Below are 16806 nucleotides of genomic sequence, written 5' to 3' on the forward strand. Positions count from 1 at the left end.
CGTCTCCATTTTATATACAGAAATACTGAATGCAAAAAAATTAAACTAACTTCTAGGAAATCATGTTATCACATATTATGTAAGGGAATCAAGAATTCCCTTACCCAAGGCTTGTTTGACTGGCATGTCTGAATTGCTGCCCAGACAAACACAACCAGGTCAATACACTAGATATTCTTTTGATCGATAACCTGCAAGCCAATGACATTATATAACAACTATAAAATTTTGGCATATGTCCTGCTAAAATGACATGAATCTGGCCTTGATGATTTGATTGATGAGTGCCAGTCAGGATTTGTGAATGGTTGCCACATATTCCATTTGTAAGGTTAGCTCTTGGTTCGACTGATTATGATTTGGGTTTGGATCCTACATTCTTCCAAAAAGCGTTCAATACGGTTAGCCATACTGTAGGCTATTATGTTTCTTTAATTTGATCAATTATCATTGCAGAGAAAACATTTAACTCGTTTTGTTAAACTTATATCTGAGGCAACAACAAAATGTCCTATTCACAGAGGCATATTAGGGCTGCCCTATTTCCCTCCTTTGTTTTCCTGCTAGTTACTCTGATTTTAAATTTCAATAAGAATAATGTGATTAAAAGTATAAGAATTCAAGATAAAGAATAAAGAAAATGTCCCAATTCGCAGACGGCGCCCCAATTTTCTTATATTTGGCAGTTTTTTATCCACAAATGTTTGGGCTTTTTTCATATTTGTCAGCTTGGCTTTTGGTTTTGTCTATATAATTTTTTATGATATTATGTCTTATTTTATGTTGTTCTTGTTATTCTGTAGACCTAACACAATTTCAAGTATAGGCACGAATCAATTTTTTTAAAATAAATAAAATGGTATTATTTCAAGTTTATTGACATTTTTTTTATTTTGTTTTGGACCTCCAATTCATAGTATTACATTGATTATAATCTTTTAGCTTACTCTTATTAAAACTCAGTGGTAGCAACAACGCATCACATTATATCCTACACATTTGTCATGTTTTTACACCATAATTTCAACATATGCTTCTAAAACTGAGGAAACGGAAACTTTCGGTTCCACCCCCTTGCGTTTGTAATATCGCTATTGGTAGTCTGATTGCTGGCCTGCAATACAGTTGTGCTGAAATAAATAGCAAGTGTCTGCTGAATCCTTCTATCCTGCAGAGCAACAACTCCAATCTGGACTTGCAAAGGTATGAAAAGTGTGATATCTAGATAGGCTACATGTAGATTGCTTTAAAATGCAAGCGTAATAGCAAATAGTCACATAGCCTGTGTGCAATGAAAAAGGACACATGTTTCGTGTCGTATTGGTAAATTAGTCTTGTGTTAACGAAACCGTGTTTTAAAAATAAACAAACGTGCATACAAAATATCGCCTAGTTCATGTAAAGTTCATGTCATATGTGATTTGACTAATGCGTTGGCCTCTTTTCAGTTTAGTAGCCTGAACTCTGTCACATGCTATGTTGTAGGCTATAAATATATGAAAGCTTTCCTTGTTATTTGCCATAAATGTCAGGTTAAATATTTGGGTTGTTGTGGGTGTATCTGGTTGACCGAACCCTGCAGTGCACTCTGATTGAGCAACTATCCTTCAATGACGAGGCTTTTCTTCGGTGGGTTTCGCTACTTTTTGATTTTCATTTATTTTTGCGGACTCATTTTAAAAACTTTTCTGTTGCCCGGCTTGGAACGTTACTGCTTAGTGATATCTGACTCGTGAACGAACCGAATCGTTCTTTTGAACCGGTTCTTTTCAGTAAACCAGTTGAACCGGTTCGCCATAATCGAATTGAGTCGTTTAGGACAGTTCGTGTCTGTTCACACTGTTAACAAGCGAATCAGAGAACGTATCAGACGTGTCCAATATTCCCACTTAAAATCAGCCGAAATCCGAGAGTAGCTATTGTCCTTGAACTAGGCAAACAGGCTATTGTCTGTTTTTTTTTTGCATTCTGTTATTTGCATGTTCTTAACAAATTATTAGATTTAATCAGCTATACTGCTAGCATGTTAATGTAGGTTAATCTAGCATGCTGATCAGGTAAAGAACCAATATACCACTTTATATACCATTATTACTAACATAAATTAAAAAGGCAGTTAATGTCATAGTTGTCCAGTCACTGTAGGTTTTCCAATAAAAGTCCATTCAGTCAATGGGATCACATGTTTGGAAGTTTGTGAAGGGGGATGAAATTGCCCTTGTAGGTCATGAACTGTTTGTAAAAACCTACTCAAAATAAAATAATAACAATAAAAAAAATGATGTGTACAAGTCAGCTTATGGCAGGGATCTCCAACCCTTGTCCTGGAGAGCTACCGTCCTGCAGATTTCAGTTCCAACCCTGCTCCAACACACCTGTCTGAAATTAACAAGGAGCCTTAAAGACCTTGATTAGCTGGTTCAGGTTTGATTGGGGTTGGAGCTGAAATCTGTAGGACGGTAGCTCTCCAGGAGCAAGGTTGGAGACCCCTGGCTTATGGTATTATGCACTTGAATCCCAATATTACTGTTTTCTCTAAAGGCAAGTGATCGGCAGCCATCTTGGGAATGCACTCGGGCAGGTGTTTTCAGTCATGGAACTACAGCCCCTGTCTAATTGAATGGAGACTGATTCTCAAATTGATTTACAAAAATTACTTGCCACAATCACATTTAATTAACATATTTCAAATCAGCAATAAAATCATGAACAACATGGACTGTATAATAAACGTTGCTTCTTATCCTTATGTTCATTGACCCTTTTTCAAGGTTACTTCATTACACAATTACATAAGTGGTGACCAGTAAATGTCTTTTACACCATTGAATTAATCATTAACCCAACATATTCATTCAAAAACGGTTGTTCATGGCACAAGCTGTATTCCCCTATTTCTGACAACTGGTCTTTATAGAAAATGTGCATTATAGAGAAAGACAACAGTAATAGTCTTAATGAAATTGATTATGGGTTTCTATAACATTCTTATATAATTTAAATGGTGTATGGTCATTGTTAGTGTTTTTACACATTAATAAGTTCTTCTGCCCCTCTTTCATTCCTTGATGCACAAGATTGATTCATATACTGAACTGAATGACCCCTTCTTCTTACGGTTTCGGTCAGCAGGTTGTCATTCACAAACAAATGCTATTTGTTTACCCTATAATCAGTCTTTGTAGGCAGGGAAAAGAATCAATACGATTTTTTCTTCCTGTGCTATCTGCAGTGTGTGGGACTTTGGAAACAAATTCTCGACCTTTAATTGTCTACTACAAATCTTTTTAGAAGAAATAAGGTTTAAGCACCACAAATGACGACAACAAATCAGATTTAATGTTTTATGGTTTCTGGTTTAAATCTGTTTTGTTCAGTAAAGAAGAAGCTAAAATAAGTTAAAAGAAACAATTTTGTTTAAATGGTATTTCTGCTTCACAGTGTTGATGTGCAGAACACATACTGGCAGAACACTTTCTTTCTTTTTTGTCTTTGGGAAAATAAATGGGGAATAAATTGGGGATTATTCTATGTATGTGCATGCCTGTACATTAGAGCTGCACTTATTTCATTGCACTGCATCATTTTCTTGTTGAATGAGATTAACTTGCATGTCTATCTGACTGAACAGCATCTCAACTTTATTCACAAATTACTTTGTATTAATACATTTTGTTCCCTACAAAATATTTGAGTCAGTGCATGGAAGTGAACAAGAATGATTTCTTTATTTATTGTTTGGTGTCCCCTTTCTCAAATTTCTTAATGCATTACATGATATAGTTTTTTTCCTCCGAAAAGCTTTTAATAACGTTTTACCAGAAAAACGATTCGATCAAAAATTGGTATGGATCTGATGAGCACAAACAGGAGGAATTTAAAAATTCAAATGGTGAAAAATCTTCTTCATGTTGCATGGTCTCCTTAATTGCGTACAATATAGCGAATTAAGCAATTAACATAATTATTCAAAATGAAAGTATAAAAACCGCACAGCTAAAGCAGTTCTAGGCAGGTCTTCAGTGCATTACAGGTCCATAAAATTACGCCAAACACTCATGATACGTGTACACACAGAGACATTTAGGCTGATGATACATTGGGCAACTTTTGAGCAATGTTGCCGTGCAACTTTGGGAAATGTTGCCATCAATGGGCATCCAGGTGAGACACAGGGCCCATGACCAATCTAAAATATCCAGATAGAAATTTGTTACCCATTCTCAATGGGAAAGTGCCCAAGCAAAATTACTCAAAAAAAAAAAGTTGCCCGGCAAAATTGCTCAAAAAGTTGCCCCATGTATCATCAGCCTTACACTCACAGAAGCTTGTGGTGAGCACTGCCCAACAATGTTATCAATAAAATAATTCAGCCACCTAAAGGCTACATGACATTTCTCTGTAGTAAGGTGGAAATATGCCTGCTTTTGAAGAAGCTAAATAAATGTACAGCTTTTCTATTACAGAAACAGTGTTTGAGGCCAAACACTGTTAAGAGCCACACATACTACAATAATTTTAAGTCTTCTCAGTATCACTCTTTACACTTGTGTGTCAGATTTAAAAAATAGGATATATTATTGGGAGTTACAGACCTTCCTGTAATAGCTGTATTAAACATTTAATTTTGTGAAGGCTAGTAACTTCCTACATCTATGCTGTAAAAATGGCATACAGAGTAAAATAAATGTTTACATTTGCAAGGCATAAAAACAGATGTACATAATAAATTAATATAAGATCATTGAGTTGTAAGAATGTCCAAAAAGGGCAGTTGACAGTTCTGGCTTGAAACGCTCACATTGGCCTTGTTTTCCAGTCCATCTGTATTACTGAGCCCTGGTAAAGTTCAGTGTCCTGCTCAAGGGCACAATCATGATAAAGGTTGCTAAGTGAATTCCCTATTCACACTTTGCACATGCTTACCAGTACAAACACTGATTCACTAAGCAACAGTTTTGGAGGGTTCTTCTTTGACCAGAGTCGGTGGCAGGCCAGACTACCTGAATTTCCCTTGAACATGCTCTTGCATAGCAAGCATAGGCTTGTGAATTCATTCTAAAGCAACTTGACAAGCAATTTATCATAAGAACCATCAATATCTGCAGTACAAAATTCCAAATTTTACTTTTTAAGACAGAGAGTGAAATGCAGAAAGAGAGAAAAGAGAGTTAAAAAAAATTGTTATAGGAAGTGCGTTTGTTTACAGTGCTTGTAAAATATGCCATTAAACTATTTCATACTTAATTTTAGAACTAATATGCTACCATGTATAGTAACGGTAGTAGTTGTATGTGTAGTCAATAATAGTTTATTTAACCTGTATGTGTTCCTTTCATTTCAGATGAAGATTGCCGTGATTGGCCAGAGTCTCTTTGGACAGGAAGTGTACAAAGAACTGAAGAACGATGGCCACACGATTGTTGGTGTCTTCACCATCCCTGACAAAGATGGAAAAATGGACCCACTTGGTAAGTCTCTGTTTCTGTAAGGATCATTGATGTTACTCTTAAAGAGATAATTCTCTCATAATTTAGCTACGCTATACAAGGTTTATATGACTTTCTTTCTTCTGCAGAACACAAACAGAAAGTTTTTGAAATATAAGCCACCTCTGTGGGTCCATTTAACGTGTGGAATCGCTTGAAGTTTAAACAAACACAGAAACAGATATAACGGTATTCCATATGACCCCAATTGTCTTCTGAAGTGAAAAAAAAAAAGTTGTGTAAAAAAAAGTGCTAATATTGTAATATTATTTATAAACGATCATTTGTGTGGTTTTTGAAGCATCAACTTTCAGGGACTGATGCACATTATATGGACTCAGAGATGGATTATTTTTCTAAAAATCTTCATTTTTGTTCTTCTGAAGAAAGGAAGTCATATATCTGGGATAACAAAAAAGTCAGTAAATGATAACAGAATTTAGATTTTTGTTTGGAGTGAAAATTTTGTCAATTTTTTACATGTGATTTGTTCAGGCCAGTGCCAAAATACGGCAGGCGGTCTGAATGAAATGCAAATTCACTCTCTGACAGTAACAGCAGCAGCTCTGCTCTTGCACCAAACATTCATCTTTTTCAAAAATACATAAAAAATGGAATGCATACATAAATGGAGTACTTGCATAAAATGATTTGAATACAATTCTTCTACGGTGAATCTGTTTTTATATACTGTATTAAAATATCATGGTGGTACAACTGCTCTGTTAATTGCTGAACTGTTCATAATTCATTAAATTCATTAAAATTTGAATATTTATATAAAATGTAAATAATTTAAAATATACATGTACTATCCATTAAATATAAGTAATCTGATGCAACCAACATTTATAAACATGCAGAAGAAAACTCAAGACTATGTGTTAAGTCTCTTGAAATTCAAAATATGACAAGACCGGATTAGTTCAGGCTGTTAAATGGCAAGACAAATTAATTCAGGTTGTTAATTGTCTTGTTGTGGGACTGCCCAAAATGTAATGAATTATGAATTAGCTGCACTATGGAACTTTGGCCAACCTCTGTCTTTGAAATATAAAATTGCATGTTAATTGCAGAAAGCTTTTTCATGGCAGGTGTGCTTTGCCACTGCTCTATTTTGCATATGGATCTGAAATAAAACACGAAAGTTACACAAATTTAAATAAATCTTTAAACTTTCCACAGCGACTGAGGCAGAGAAGGATGGCGTACCAGTGTTCAAGTTTCCCCGCTGGAGGCTGAAGGGAAAGGCCATCGCAGAGGTGGTGGATCAGTATAAGGCAGTCGGTGCTGAACTGAATGTTCTTCCTTTCTGCTCTCAATTCATTCCTATGGAAGTGATAGATCACCCAACACACGGGTCCATCATTTATCATCCCTCCTTGTTGCCCAGACACAGAGGTGCCTCTGCCATTAACTGGTATGTCTGTGTGTATGTGTTCTTTTTGTGTTTTATTAGTGAGTGTGTGTATATGTGTGGTAATTAGAAATATTAGAAACATTATTCAACTGCTTTGACCCCAGTATTTGGTGTCAATGTTGATACTGTAGACAGAAAACCAGCGTTTGTAGGACGTATTGATTTGAGCCATAAACCAAAAGTAGGTCTGGGGATGCAACAATTAATCAATAAACTCAATAAAGAAAATAATCAACAACAATTTTCTATGGCCAAAATGCATCTATGAAAAACAGTGGAGGATGAAGAGTGAACTGCTGTGGAAAAAAAGTGCATGAACAGTGTTCTTGTAAACATGAAAAAGCTTTATATTTAGTGTTTCATGGATACATGTTCTCTTTAATGCATCTGAGACATGTTTTCCCCAGCACAGAAAATTAAATTTTGTAGTTGTATCATTATCTGCAAATGTTATTAAGGATCAAATGTGTTTAAAAAGTATCATATTTTATTTTTTGGAGCTTGGCACAATATTTTATTCCCTGACAGAAACAGCATGAGGGTGAGCAAATGATAACACAATTCTCAAGTGTGTAAATTATGTAAAATTGCACTGTTTTAACAATTTGTTTTGTTATTTTGTGTCCTCTAAGGACTCTGATTCATGGTGATAAGAAGGGTGGGTTTACTATATTCTGGGCAGATGATGGACTGGACACCGGACCAATTCTTTTACAAAGAGAATGTGATGTGGAGCCAAACGACAATGTAAACAGCATCTACAAACGCTTCCTGTTCCCAGAGGGAGTCAAAGGCATGGTGTGGATCAATGCAGAAACATCTACAGCTACATCATATTGCAAACTATATACTATGCATTCAATTTAAAACAGAATTCCATTGACCGTTTTAATTTAGGATCAGTAGAATTTGAAGTCCGATGTAGTTGTATACGAGAGCACCCTTGGATTCTTGTGTGTGTGTGTTTGTTTTAGGTGGAGGCAGTCAGGATAATTGCAGCAGGTACAGCTCCGAGAATCAAGCAACCAGAGGAAGGAGCCACATATGAGTGTATTCAGAAGAAAGAAAATTCAAAGGTGGAGTTCTCTAGCACTGCACAACAGCAGATATATAGATGTATAGCTTCAACCTCATTGTTGCACACAACATTTAAACAATAACTATCAATGCTTGGTTGAATAGATTGACTGGAACCAGCCAGCAGAAGCCATTCATAACTGGATCAGAGGAAATGACAGAGTACCTGGAGCCTGGGCAGAGATTGATGGCAAAGTGAGTGTTTTAACTAACACGCACAACAGTACAGGAAACATGCAGAGACACTTAGTCAAATGCATTAAATTATGTGCAAAAACTTCTCTTGTTGCAACAATATTGTTTCAATTCTTTTGGTAGAATGTTTCATTTTATGGATCAACACTGTTGGAAAATGATCATTCTTCAAGTAATGGTCAACCTCTGGAAGTCCCTGGAGCAAGTCGACCAGGTCTGGTTACCAAAAATGGCCTTGTTCTTTTTGGGAATGATGGCAAGACGGTAAGGACATGAAGAAATATTTTTAATTTATGCTATTAAAATTGCCAAACTTGATAAAGAGAGAACTTGATATAGGAACAAAACATAGTTATTATAGCACCGCTTATTTTAGGCAGGATTAATTTAAAGGGATAGTTCACCCAAAAATGTGAAAATTCTGTCATAATTTACTCACACTCATGTTGTCTTAAACCTGTATATGTTTATTTCTTCTACTGATAACAAAAGAAGAATGTTGGTAACTAAAAAAACTTTGGTGATTTGTATGGTCAAAAAAAGAGGAGAAAAAACTACAGAACAAAGAAAGTGATACCCTTTTTAAATGACACCAGAGTGAGTAAATGACGACACAATTTTCATTTTTGGGTGAACTGTCCTTTTAAGTGCAAGCTGCAATCATCACGGTCCAAGCACATGTGAAGAGACCATGACCAAAATAGACAAATTCAAAAGAATAGATTCTGTTGATGCTGTGGATGCAATTGCTTCGGAGTCGAATGCCAGCTTCTTCAGTCACAGAGGGCACAATTAGTTTTTTCTTATGTTATAGCCCCTAGCAACAAGAGGATTCTCAGTGCAAACATGGTAAACAGAAGTCTTACTGTTTCAGTGTGTCAGTATGAGCCACAGCTGAAAAATCAATTAGATCACATCTTAGAAGTGATGTACTGAATCAAAATGGGTCTCTAGATGATCAGGACCATATTTTCTGTGAACCGGACAAACAGCCTGTGTATTATTTAGAAAAAGTGTAAATTGTATAGGACAGGGCTGTCCAAACTCGGTCCTGGAGGGCCGGTGTCCTGCAGAGTTTAGCTCCAACCCTAATTAAACGCAGCTAATCAAGCTCTTACTAGGCATACGAGAAGCTTCCATGCAGGTATGTTGAGGCAAGTTGGAGGACCTGGTATAGGACTTTTGTCTCAACTCAAGGATTCAGCAGAATTCTAGCCCATATGGTAATGGACAATAACATAATTGTACTTGGGTCCTGCTAAGGTTAAAGACCTTAAAAGAATAGGTCATTATTCAGCCCTTCACTCACCATGTTGTTCCAAACATTTGACATTCTTTGTTTAGAGACTTCGACGTCTTTCAAAATATCTTTTGTGTGTCACAGAATTAAAAAAAAAAAAGCCTACAGGCTTAGAATGGCATGAGGATGAGTTGTCATTTACCTATTTACCCAATAAAATGTGCAGTGCAAGACTGTAGATGAGTGTGTGCCTGTGTTTTTAAGTATATGAAGTTTGTTTGTACTTGTGTGTAGTTACTTGTGAAGAACCTGCAGTTTGAGGATGGGAAGATGATTTCTGCATCCCAGTATTTTAAAGCTGCTGTCAGTTCCACTGTGGAGCTCTCTGAGGATGAAAAACAATTTGCTGAGCAGATGAGGGTGAAAATATATGACTCATTTCAATACTAGTCACCTTGATATTCTTTGTGTTGTCTGTATGCTACAAACCTGTTAGTATTAAATACGACTTTTCTACATTCTGAAAGATAATGTTTGTTGAAGGCAGAAGGTGATAGATTATAAGAGTAATGCTTTTTTTTTTGTCCAGTTGGTGTGGAAGAGTATTTTAACTAACGTAGAGAAGATTGAAGACAGTACTGACTTCTTTAAGTCTGGTGCAGCTTCGATGGATGTAGTCAGGTAATGTGTGAATTTAAAATTCTCATCATACTGTATATACATGTACATACTTAATTTTGCTCATTTTTGCCTTTATATACTCCAAAATATTTTTTCTTATTTTTGTACTATAGACTGGTGGAAGAGGTAAAGTTGAGGGCGGCACAGTTGCAGTTGCAGAATGAGGATGTTTACATGGCAACAAGCTTTGAAGAATTCATTCAAATGTGTGTGAGGAAGCTGAGAGGAGAGGACGAGGAAGAAGAGTTCACTGTAGACTATGTTAGTATTGCATCTGTTAAATGGGTAGTAGCTTATTATATATATACGTATATTGTTTCGAAAAAAAAATATATATACAGTACATATATAATTTATATACAAACATTTCAGTGTTTTACAGAATATTAGAAATTATACCAGGAACTCTAGAAGTCCAAATATACACTCATTTTAAGCTTGAAGCCTTCAGCACATTCCAAAAAAGTTGGGGACGAAGAATGATGCACCACTGGTTCATCATTCTTTTTAACAACATTCTTGGAACCGAGGAGTTCTAGCAATTGTTGTATGTTTAAGTGGAAAGTTTCCCATTATTGCTATAAAGATTCAAATTTTCAGGATTTTAGTTCGAGATATTGTAGCTCTAGACTTCAAACACATTGGTAAACGTCAAATTTTGGAACATTTCAGGTATCAAACTTGAATCACTGACTGAAATAAATTTGATTAGGTAAATTGGCTTTTATACTGTTTTTTTTTTTTGTTATTGTTGTATATGTATTGGTAATCTTGTATTTTCTAATTGTGTATCTTGTGTATCTGTTGTAGGTAGAAAAGAAACTGAACAACATGACAATCCGAATCCCACACCAGCTTTTCATAAATGGGGAGTTTGTAGATGCTGAAGGGGGAAAGACCTATAAGACCATTAACCCCACTGATGGACAGGTACACGGAGGACACAGTTTCCTTTTTCACTCACAGTCTTTCTGCATTATCTATTTTCTTCTTTTTCACATTCACATTTCAGTTTTTGTTTGTGTAGGCAATCTGTGATGTGTCCTTAGCTCAGATTTCGGATGTGGAAAAAGCAGTGGCTGCAGCTAAAGAAGCATTTGAGGAGGGAGAGTGGGGCAAGATGAACCCCAGAGACCGAGGCAAACTACTCTACAAGTACATGCATATTATATTTAAACACTGCAGTTGCACATGGGTTTCTTTCTTTCTTATGTTTCTGCATTGAACTGGTAATTGTTTGAATAAAATACTTAATTTGGCAAAAAGGTTATGAAAATATTCTCTCATTAAGTATCAATAAATTCGACAAGGATGACTACAGAAAGGAAATATACAGATTATATAGATTATTTGTAACACAGTCTCTCCAGTGATAAACATATTAGTAAAGTTTCATAATTGTAATTGTGTGTATGTGTCTATTCTCCAGACTGGCTGATCTGATGGAACAGTATCAGGAAGAGTTGGCCACTATTGAGACCATAGACTCAGGAGCAGTGTATACTCTTGCCCTCAAAACACACATCGGCATGTCTATTCAAACATTCAGATATTTCGCTGGCTGGTGTGACAAGATTCAGGTTTGTTTGTTATTTATCAGCCATCATTTGTGATGTATGCCACAGTGTCATATTTAGGATATTCTGTTATTAAAGTATACATTCTGTGTTTTTTCAAGCTTTATTCGCCTTATTTAAAAAAAAAAAAAAAAAAATTAAAGAATTTTTGGGAATAAAAAAGGGACAAATTGAATTTTGTGATAATATGAATGCTGTTGATTGATCTTAACTTCAACTGAACCCAGAAGATTTCTTTAAAGCTAATTTAACTGCATTGTATTAGAAACTACAGTTGTAGTAATATAAAAAAATGAAGATATCCTTGTGTGTCTGAAATATAATAAATTATTCTCCACAGGGCTGCACTATTCCTATCAACCAGGCTCGACCTAATCGAAACCTTACCTTCACCAAGAAAGAACCAATTGGGTAAAATCTCAATTACTATGCACTTAGTTAATCTGGACAGAGAGTTGAGAAATATTAGCTCTTGTTTCTGTTCAGTGTGTGTGCCATTGTCATTCCGTGGAATTATCCACTAATGATGCTGGCATGGAAGACTGCAGCCTGCCTAGCAGCTGGAAACACTGTGGTGCTCAAACCTGCTCAGGTAAAGATTTGAAGTTTATATTAAAACAAAAATGCACACGGGCATGGCATATTTAACCCGAACAATACACACACAGAATTTAAGGACTCTGTTTCTGCATTTTATTCTAGGTCACACCTTTGACTGCTCTCAAGTTTGCTGAATTAACTGCATTGGCAAAGTTTCCGAAAGGCGTGGTGAACATACTACCAGGATCAGGTACATATAAAACAAAACGTACACAATAGAGTTTAGTATAGACCAAACCTGTCAATGAAAATAAACTGATATACTCTAACTGTTTTCTATAAACAATTCAATATCAATATTGTAAATTCTTTGCACAATTGAGTTTTTTAGTAAATCTGATAAAAATGTTTAAGCTATCTGCTTGTAGTTTCATTGAGTGTTGAATATGTACATTTCAGGGTCTGTGGTTGGTCAGCGGCTATCTGATCACCCTGATGTTCGAAAACTTGGCTTCACCGGCTCCACTGAGATTGGCAAACAGATAATGAAAAGGTGAATGAGCATCTATTTCAAATCTAAGCATTGCTGGAGTTTGAGTATTTCTTTAATTTAAAGTTTTCAGATTTCAGTTTTTGTAGTAAATTACATATGAAATGTAATTAAACGTAGGAAATCATCAAAATGCTTGTGTATCTTGTAGCTGTGCAGTCAGCAACGTGAAGAAGGTTTCTCTTGAGCTAGGAGGAAAGTCTCCTCTCATCATTTTTAATGACTGTGATCTGGACAAGGCTGTCAGAATGGTTTGTTTACCTCAGTACCATCACACAATTGTATTTGCATTGTAAATGTTTGGTTGTAATCTCAGATATATTTTATACCCTCCACACACTTCTTGTCTAGGGTATGAGCTCTGTGTTCTTCAATAAGGGAGAGAACTGCATTGCAGCAGGGAGACTTTTCATTGAGGAATCTATCCATGACACTTTTATGGAAAGAGTGGTAAAGAACAGTGCATATGTTTAATAGCTTCATCTCTGTTTTTACATACTGTATTTCTTTTGATTACCTGTGGCTGAATCCCAGCTATTCTGATACATGGACATGATGCACTCTTGTAAGTTATGGCCGTATATCAACTCAAGTTTTTGTAAGCAATTTGTAGTTACTACAAATGTAGTCATACTAACCTCTTAAAAGGATTTAACTAAGACCATTTGATTTTAACTGAAGTGTAAAAGGCATACTGTGATAGCATATAATTCATGATTGTATAATTAATTTGTAACTCCAGTATCTTAATACAAAGCTCATAGCATATATAACTGCATCTATGTAGGTGAGTGAAATAAAGAAGATGAAGATTGGTGATCCACTGGACCGTTCCACAGACCACGGCCCCCAGAACCACAAAGCTCATCTGGACAAACTGGTGGAATACTGTGAAAAGGGAGTCAAAGGAGGAGCAAAATTAGTGTGTGGAGGGAAACAAGTGAACCGTCCAGGTTAGAGGAGTGTGTGAGCATATGCATAAGTCTTTGTGAGGGACAAAGTACAATGTTGTTTACATCTTGTATCTCTATAGGGTTCTTCTTTGAACCAACTGTTTTCACTGACGTGCAGGATCACATGTACATTGCTGTTGAGGAGTCCTTTGGGCCAGTCATGATCATCTCCAAATTCAGTAATGGGTTGGTAGAAATAAGCTACTTTTACCACTAAACTGCTGATTGTTTCACACCAGTCAATCTATATAAATTCAGCTTCCAGCTATTTTAAATGATTTGTAATCGATTTAACTGTATACATTGTACACATTTTTCAGAGTTGTAACAACATGACCAAAAACTGCCTTTTCCCCAATCTCCCTCATTCAGAGATGTTGACAAAGTGCTGCAGAGGGCTAATGCTACAGAATATGGTTTAGCATCAGGTGTGTTTACACGTGACATCAGTAAGGCTCTGTACGTGAGTGAAAAACTGCAGGCCGGCACGGTGTTCATCAATACTTATAACAAGACCGATGTGGCTGCTCCTTTTGGTGGCTTCAAACAGTCTGGCTTTGGCAAAGATTTGGGTAAGACAAAAATACGATTGTGTGAATGATATAATTATTTTGATGCATGATAAATGAATTTAAATGAACGCATATCCAACAGGTTTTTTTGAGTAGTCATTGTACTATATTTCAGTAATCATTTATCTTTTAATAAATACTTTTTGAATGTTGTTTTAACTGGGTGTATTTCTCCCCAACAGGACAAGAAGCTCTGAACGAGTATCTAAAGACTAAATGTGTCACTGTTGAATACTAATAAAATAATAAAATACTGGACATGCAGTGCACAGCATAAAAATTATTGCATTTTAATGCTCTAAAGTGGCAGCTAAGGACCATTTAAGTTTAGCCTTCAAGTAAATTGTCATGACTCAGTAATTATTTGTTTTGTGTGTAATAATGGATGGATTACATTTCAGTTGAGGCAATTAAGAAAAATAAATCACAAGTTCCGCTTTAGTGCTTACTTTCCTACTCTTACATGTAAATGTCTTACTGTATATAAGCTCAGAGAATTCAAGGATCATACATCAGATTTTTATCAGTTATTATAATGAATGTTGTTTCACTATATAAATTATTTTGAGAGAATTGTTTGAGATACTGTGAAATAATGACTAGCCATCAAACAATTTTGGGTAACAATATTTTTACACGTTATTTACTGCATTGATTGTTTTAAAGAATTTATATTAAACTAAAGAGATAGCAGAAGTATATTTTATGGTTTAGAAACAATACCTCCAACATTGTTTTGTCTTCTTTAGAATCAGATTAACATATTCCAAGCATGTGCCACAAAACAATAAAATCAGTCCAGTATTGTCTTCTAATATTGTTTAGTGTGTTTTATTCATGGGCATTTGTGAAAAAATTCACCTGATTACATGAAATAATGATCTATACTGTACATTACAACAACTTTAATCCATATCCAACATCGCAGCAACACTGTAACAGTATTTCAACTGTAGAATTATTTAGAATCATTATGATTCCTAACAATATTCAAAGTGCAATTCATTACACTGTCATAGTTTTGCTTTTGTTAATTTTCTAATAATTATTCAGAGGTTATTTGAGAACTGACAATTTACCTACCATTTTTTTTTACATTCAAATGTTGTAGTAATTTAGAATGTAGGTAGAGTGTATGATTTTCTCCAAGTTCAACAAAAGATTTTTATTCAGCATACTGAGGCATTCCACACAAACAGAATATCTTCTGTCAAGATCCAACCATCCAACTTCTGTAGTAGGGTCAATGGGATGCTGGAGCCTATCCCAGCATCTAGGGCCACGGCAGACAGGGAACACCCTGGGCAGATGGCCAGCCACAGGGCTCACACACACACACAAACACATTCACACCTCCAGACAATTTAGTGTCTCCAATTCACCAGTGCTGCATGTCTTTTGTATTAAGGGGAAAATGGAGCACACAATGGCGAAAACCTACACAGACACAGGGAAAACATGCAAACTCCACACAGAAAGGCCCCCAGGCTCCGCCACAACTTGAGGAGACTTTCTTGTGAGGCACCGCTCTGTCAGGATCCTGCTGCATTTAATTTCATAGGGAGGGTCTATGCCATAGGTTGGGTTCCTTCAGGAATCTCCCATGACTCCCTGTATACTTATAATGTCCCAGCTATTTCTAGCAATGCAAGTACAGCTCCTATCTGTATGACTAGGAAAAGGAAATAAACATGTAAAATTTACATATCAATAACGAAAAGGATATGAAAACAATGCTATCATAGGCTAAACTGTGCATTTTAAGTAAAAAAAAAGTGCATTAATAGCCTTACGGCAATCCTACTGATATGACAATAATTGTACGTTTATAGTCTTAGCTGTGTACAACAAATATAGTTAAAAAACAAAAAGGGCAAAACTACAAGTGGAGGAAAACAAAAAGAAACTAAAGAAAAGAGAAATAAAATGAATAACATTTCATGATAAAAAATAGGGATAAAGGTAAAAAGGAAAAGAAAGTACAATATGCAATGAGCAAAAGTCCCTCGTATTTTAATTTATTTATTTTTAATTATTATTAGAAAAAAGCTCTGGACACAACCTTTCTTTATTTTCTTCAGCCATGTTTTCCTGAGTGGCTGTTCCCATTCCTATCTGTCTCTTGTATTTCTCTTGTAGGACCAAATAACACAGCATAGTTGTTTCATTTGTGTTTTAATTTCTTTGATTAAAACTAGATGAATCTAATAGTCTTGGATCAAATACAGTCTATGATTTAGGTAGATGTTGTGCCTCTTTGTAGCACGTGAACGGACTCTGATAACTGTTACTTTTCTCTCAATAACAATCAGAATCAGAATCAGAATGAGCTTTATTGGCCAAGTATGTTTACACATACAAGGAATTTGTTGTAGTGACAGAAGCTCTACAGTGCAACAGAAAGACAGTAACAGGACATGACACAGGAAATAAAAACAAAATAACAAGAAATAGCCAATAACCAATGTACAAAGCAGCAAAAAAAACAAAACAAAACAATATATAATATATA

At 35.6% G+C, this 16806-nt stretch overlaps 1 protein-coding gene across 1 annotated transcript; it reads left to right on the top strand.

Moving 5' to 3' along the window:
- The first annotated feature begins 1082 nt into the window (after nucleotides 1–1082).
- Nucleotides 1083–15108, top strand: LOC306879566 (cytosolic 10-formyltetrahydrofolate dehydrogenase-like). Its single transcript, XM_079432601.1, has 23 exons — nucleotides 1083–1203; nucleotides 5345–5471; nucleotides 6675–6909; nucleotides 7542–7707; nucleotides 7884–7985; nucleotides 8092–8181; nucleotides 8305–8445; nucleotides 9716–9841; nucleotides 10011–10102; nucleotides 10216–10363; nucleotides 10913–11032; nucleotides 11130–11257; nucleotides 11532–11682; nucleotides 12020–12090; nucleotides 12166–12271; nucleotides 12382–12469; nucleotides 12679–12772; nucleotides 12921–13020; nucleotides 13121–13219; nucleotides 13557–13722; nucleotides 13803–13908; nucleotides 14095–14294; nucleotides 14477–15108. The coding sequence occupies exons 2-23, from the start codon at nucleotides 5345–5347 to the stop codon at nucleotides 14530–14532; spliced, it is 2712 nt and encodes a 903-aa protein (XP_079288727.1). The 5' UTR covers nucleotides 1083–1203; the 3' UTR covers nucleotides 14533–15108.
- Nucleotides 15109–16806: the final 1698 nt, after the last annotated feature.

The sequence above is a fragment of the Barbus barbus genome, assembly GCF_936440315.1.
Source record: "Barbus barbus genome assembly, chromosome: 13".
Lineage (NCBI taxonomy): Eukaryota > Metazoa > Chordata > Actinopteri > Cypriniformes > Cyprinidae > Barbus > Barbus barbus.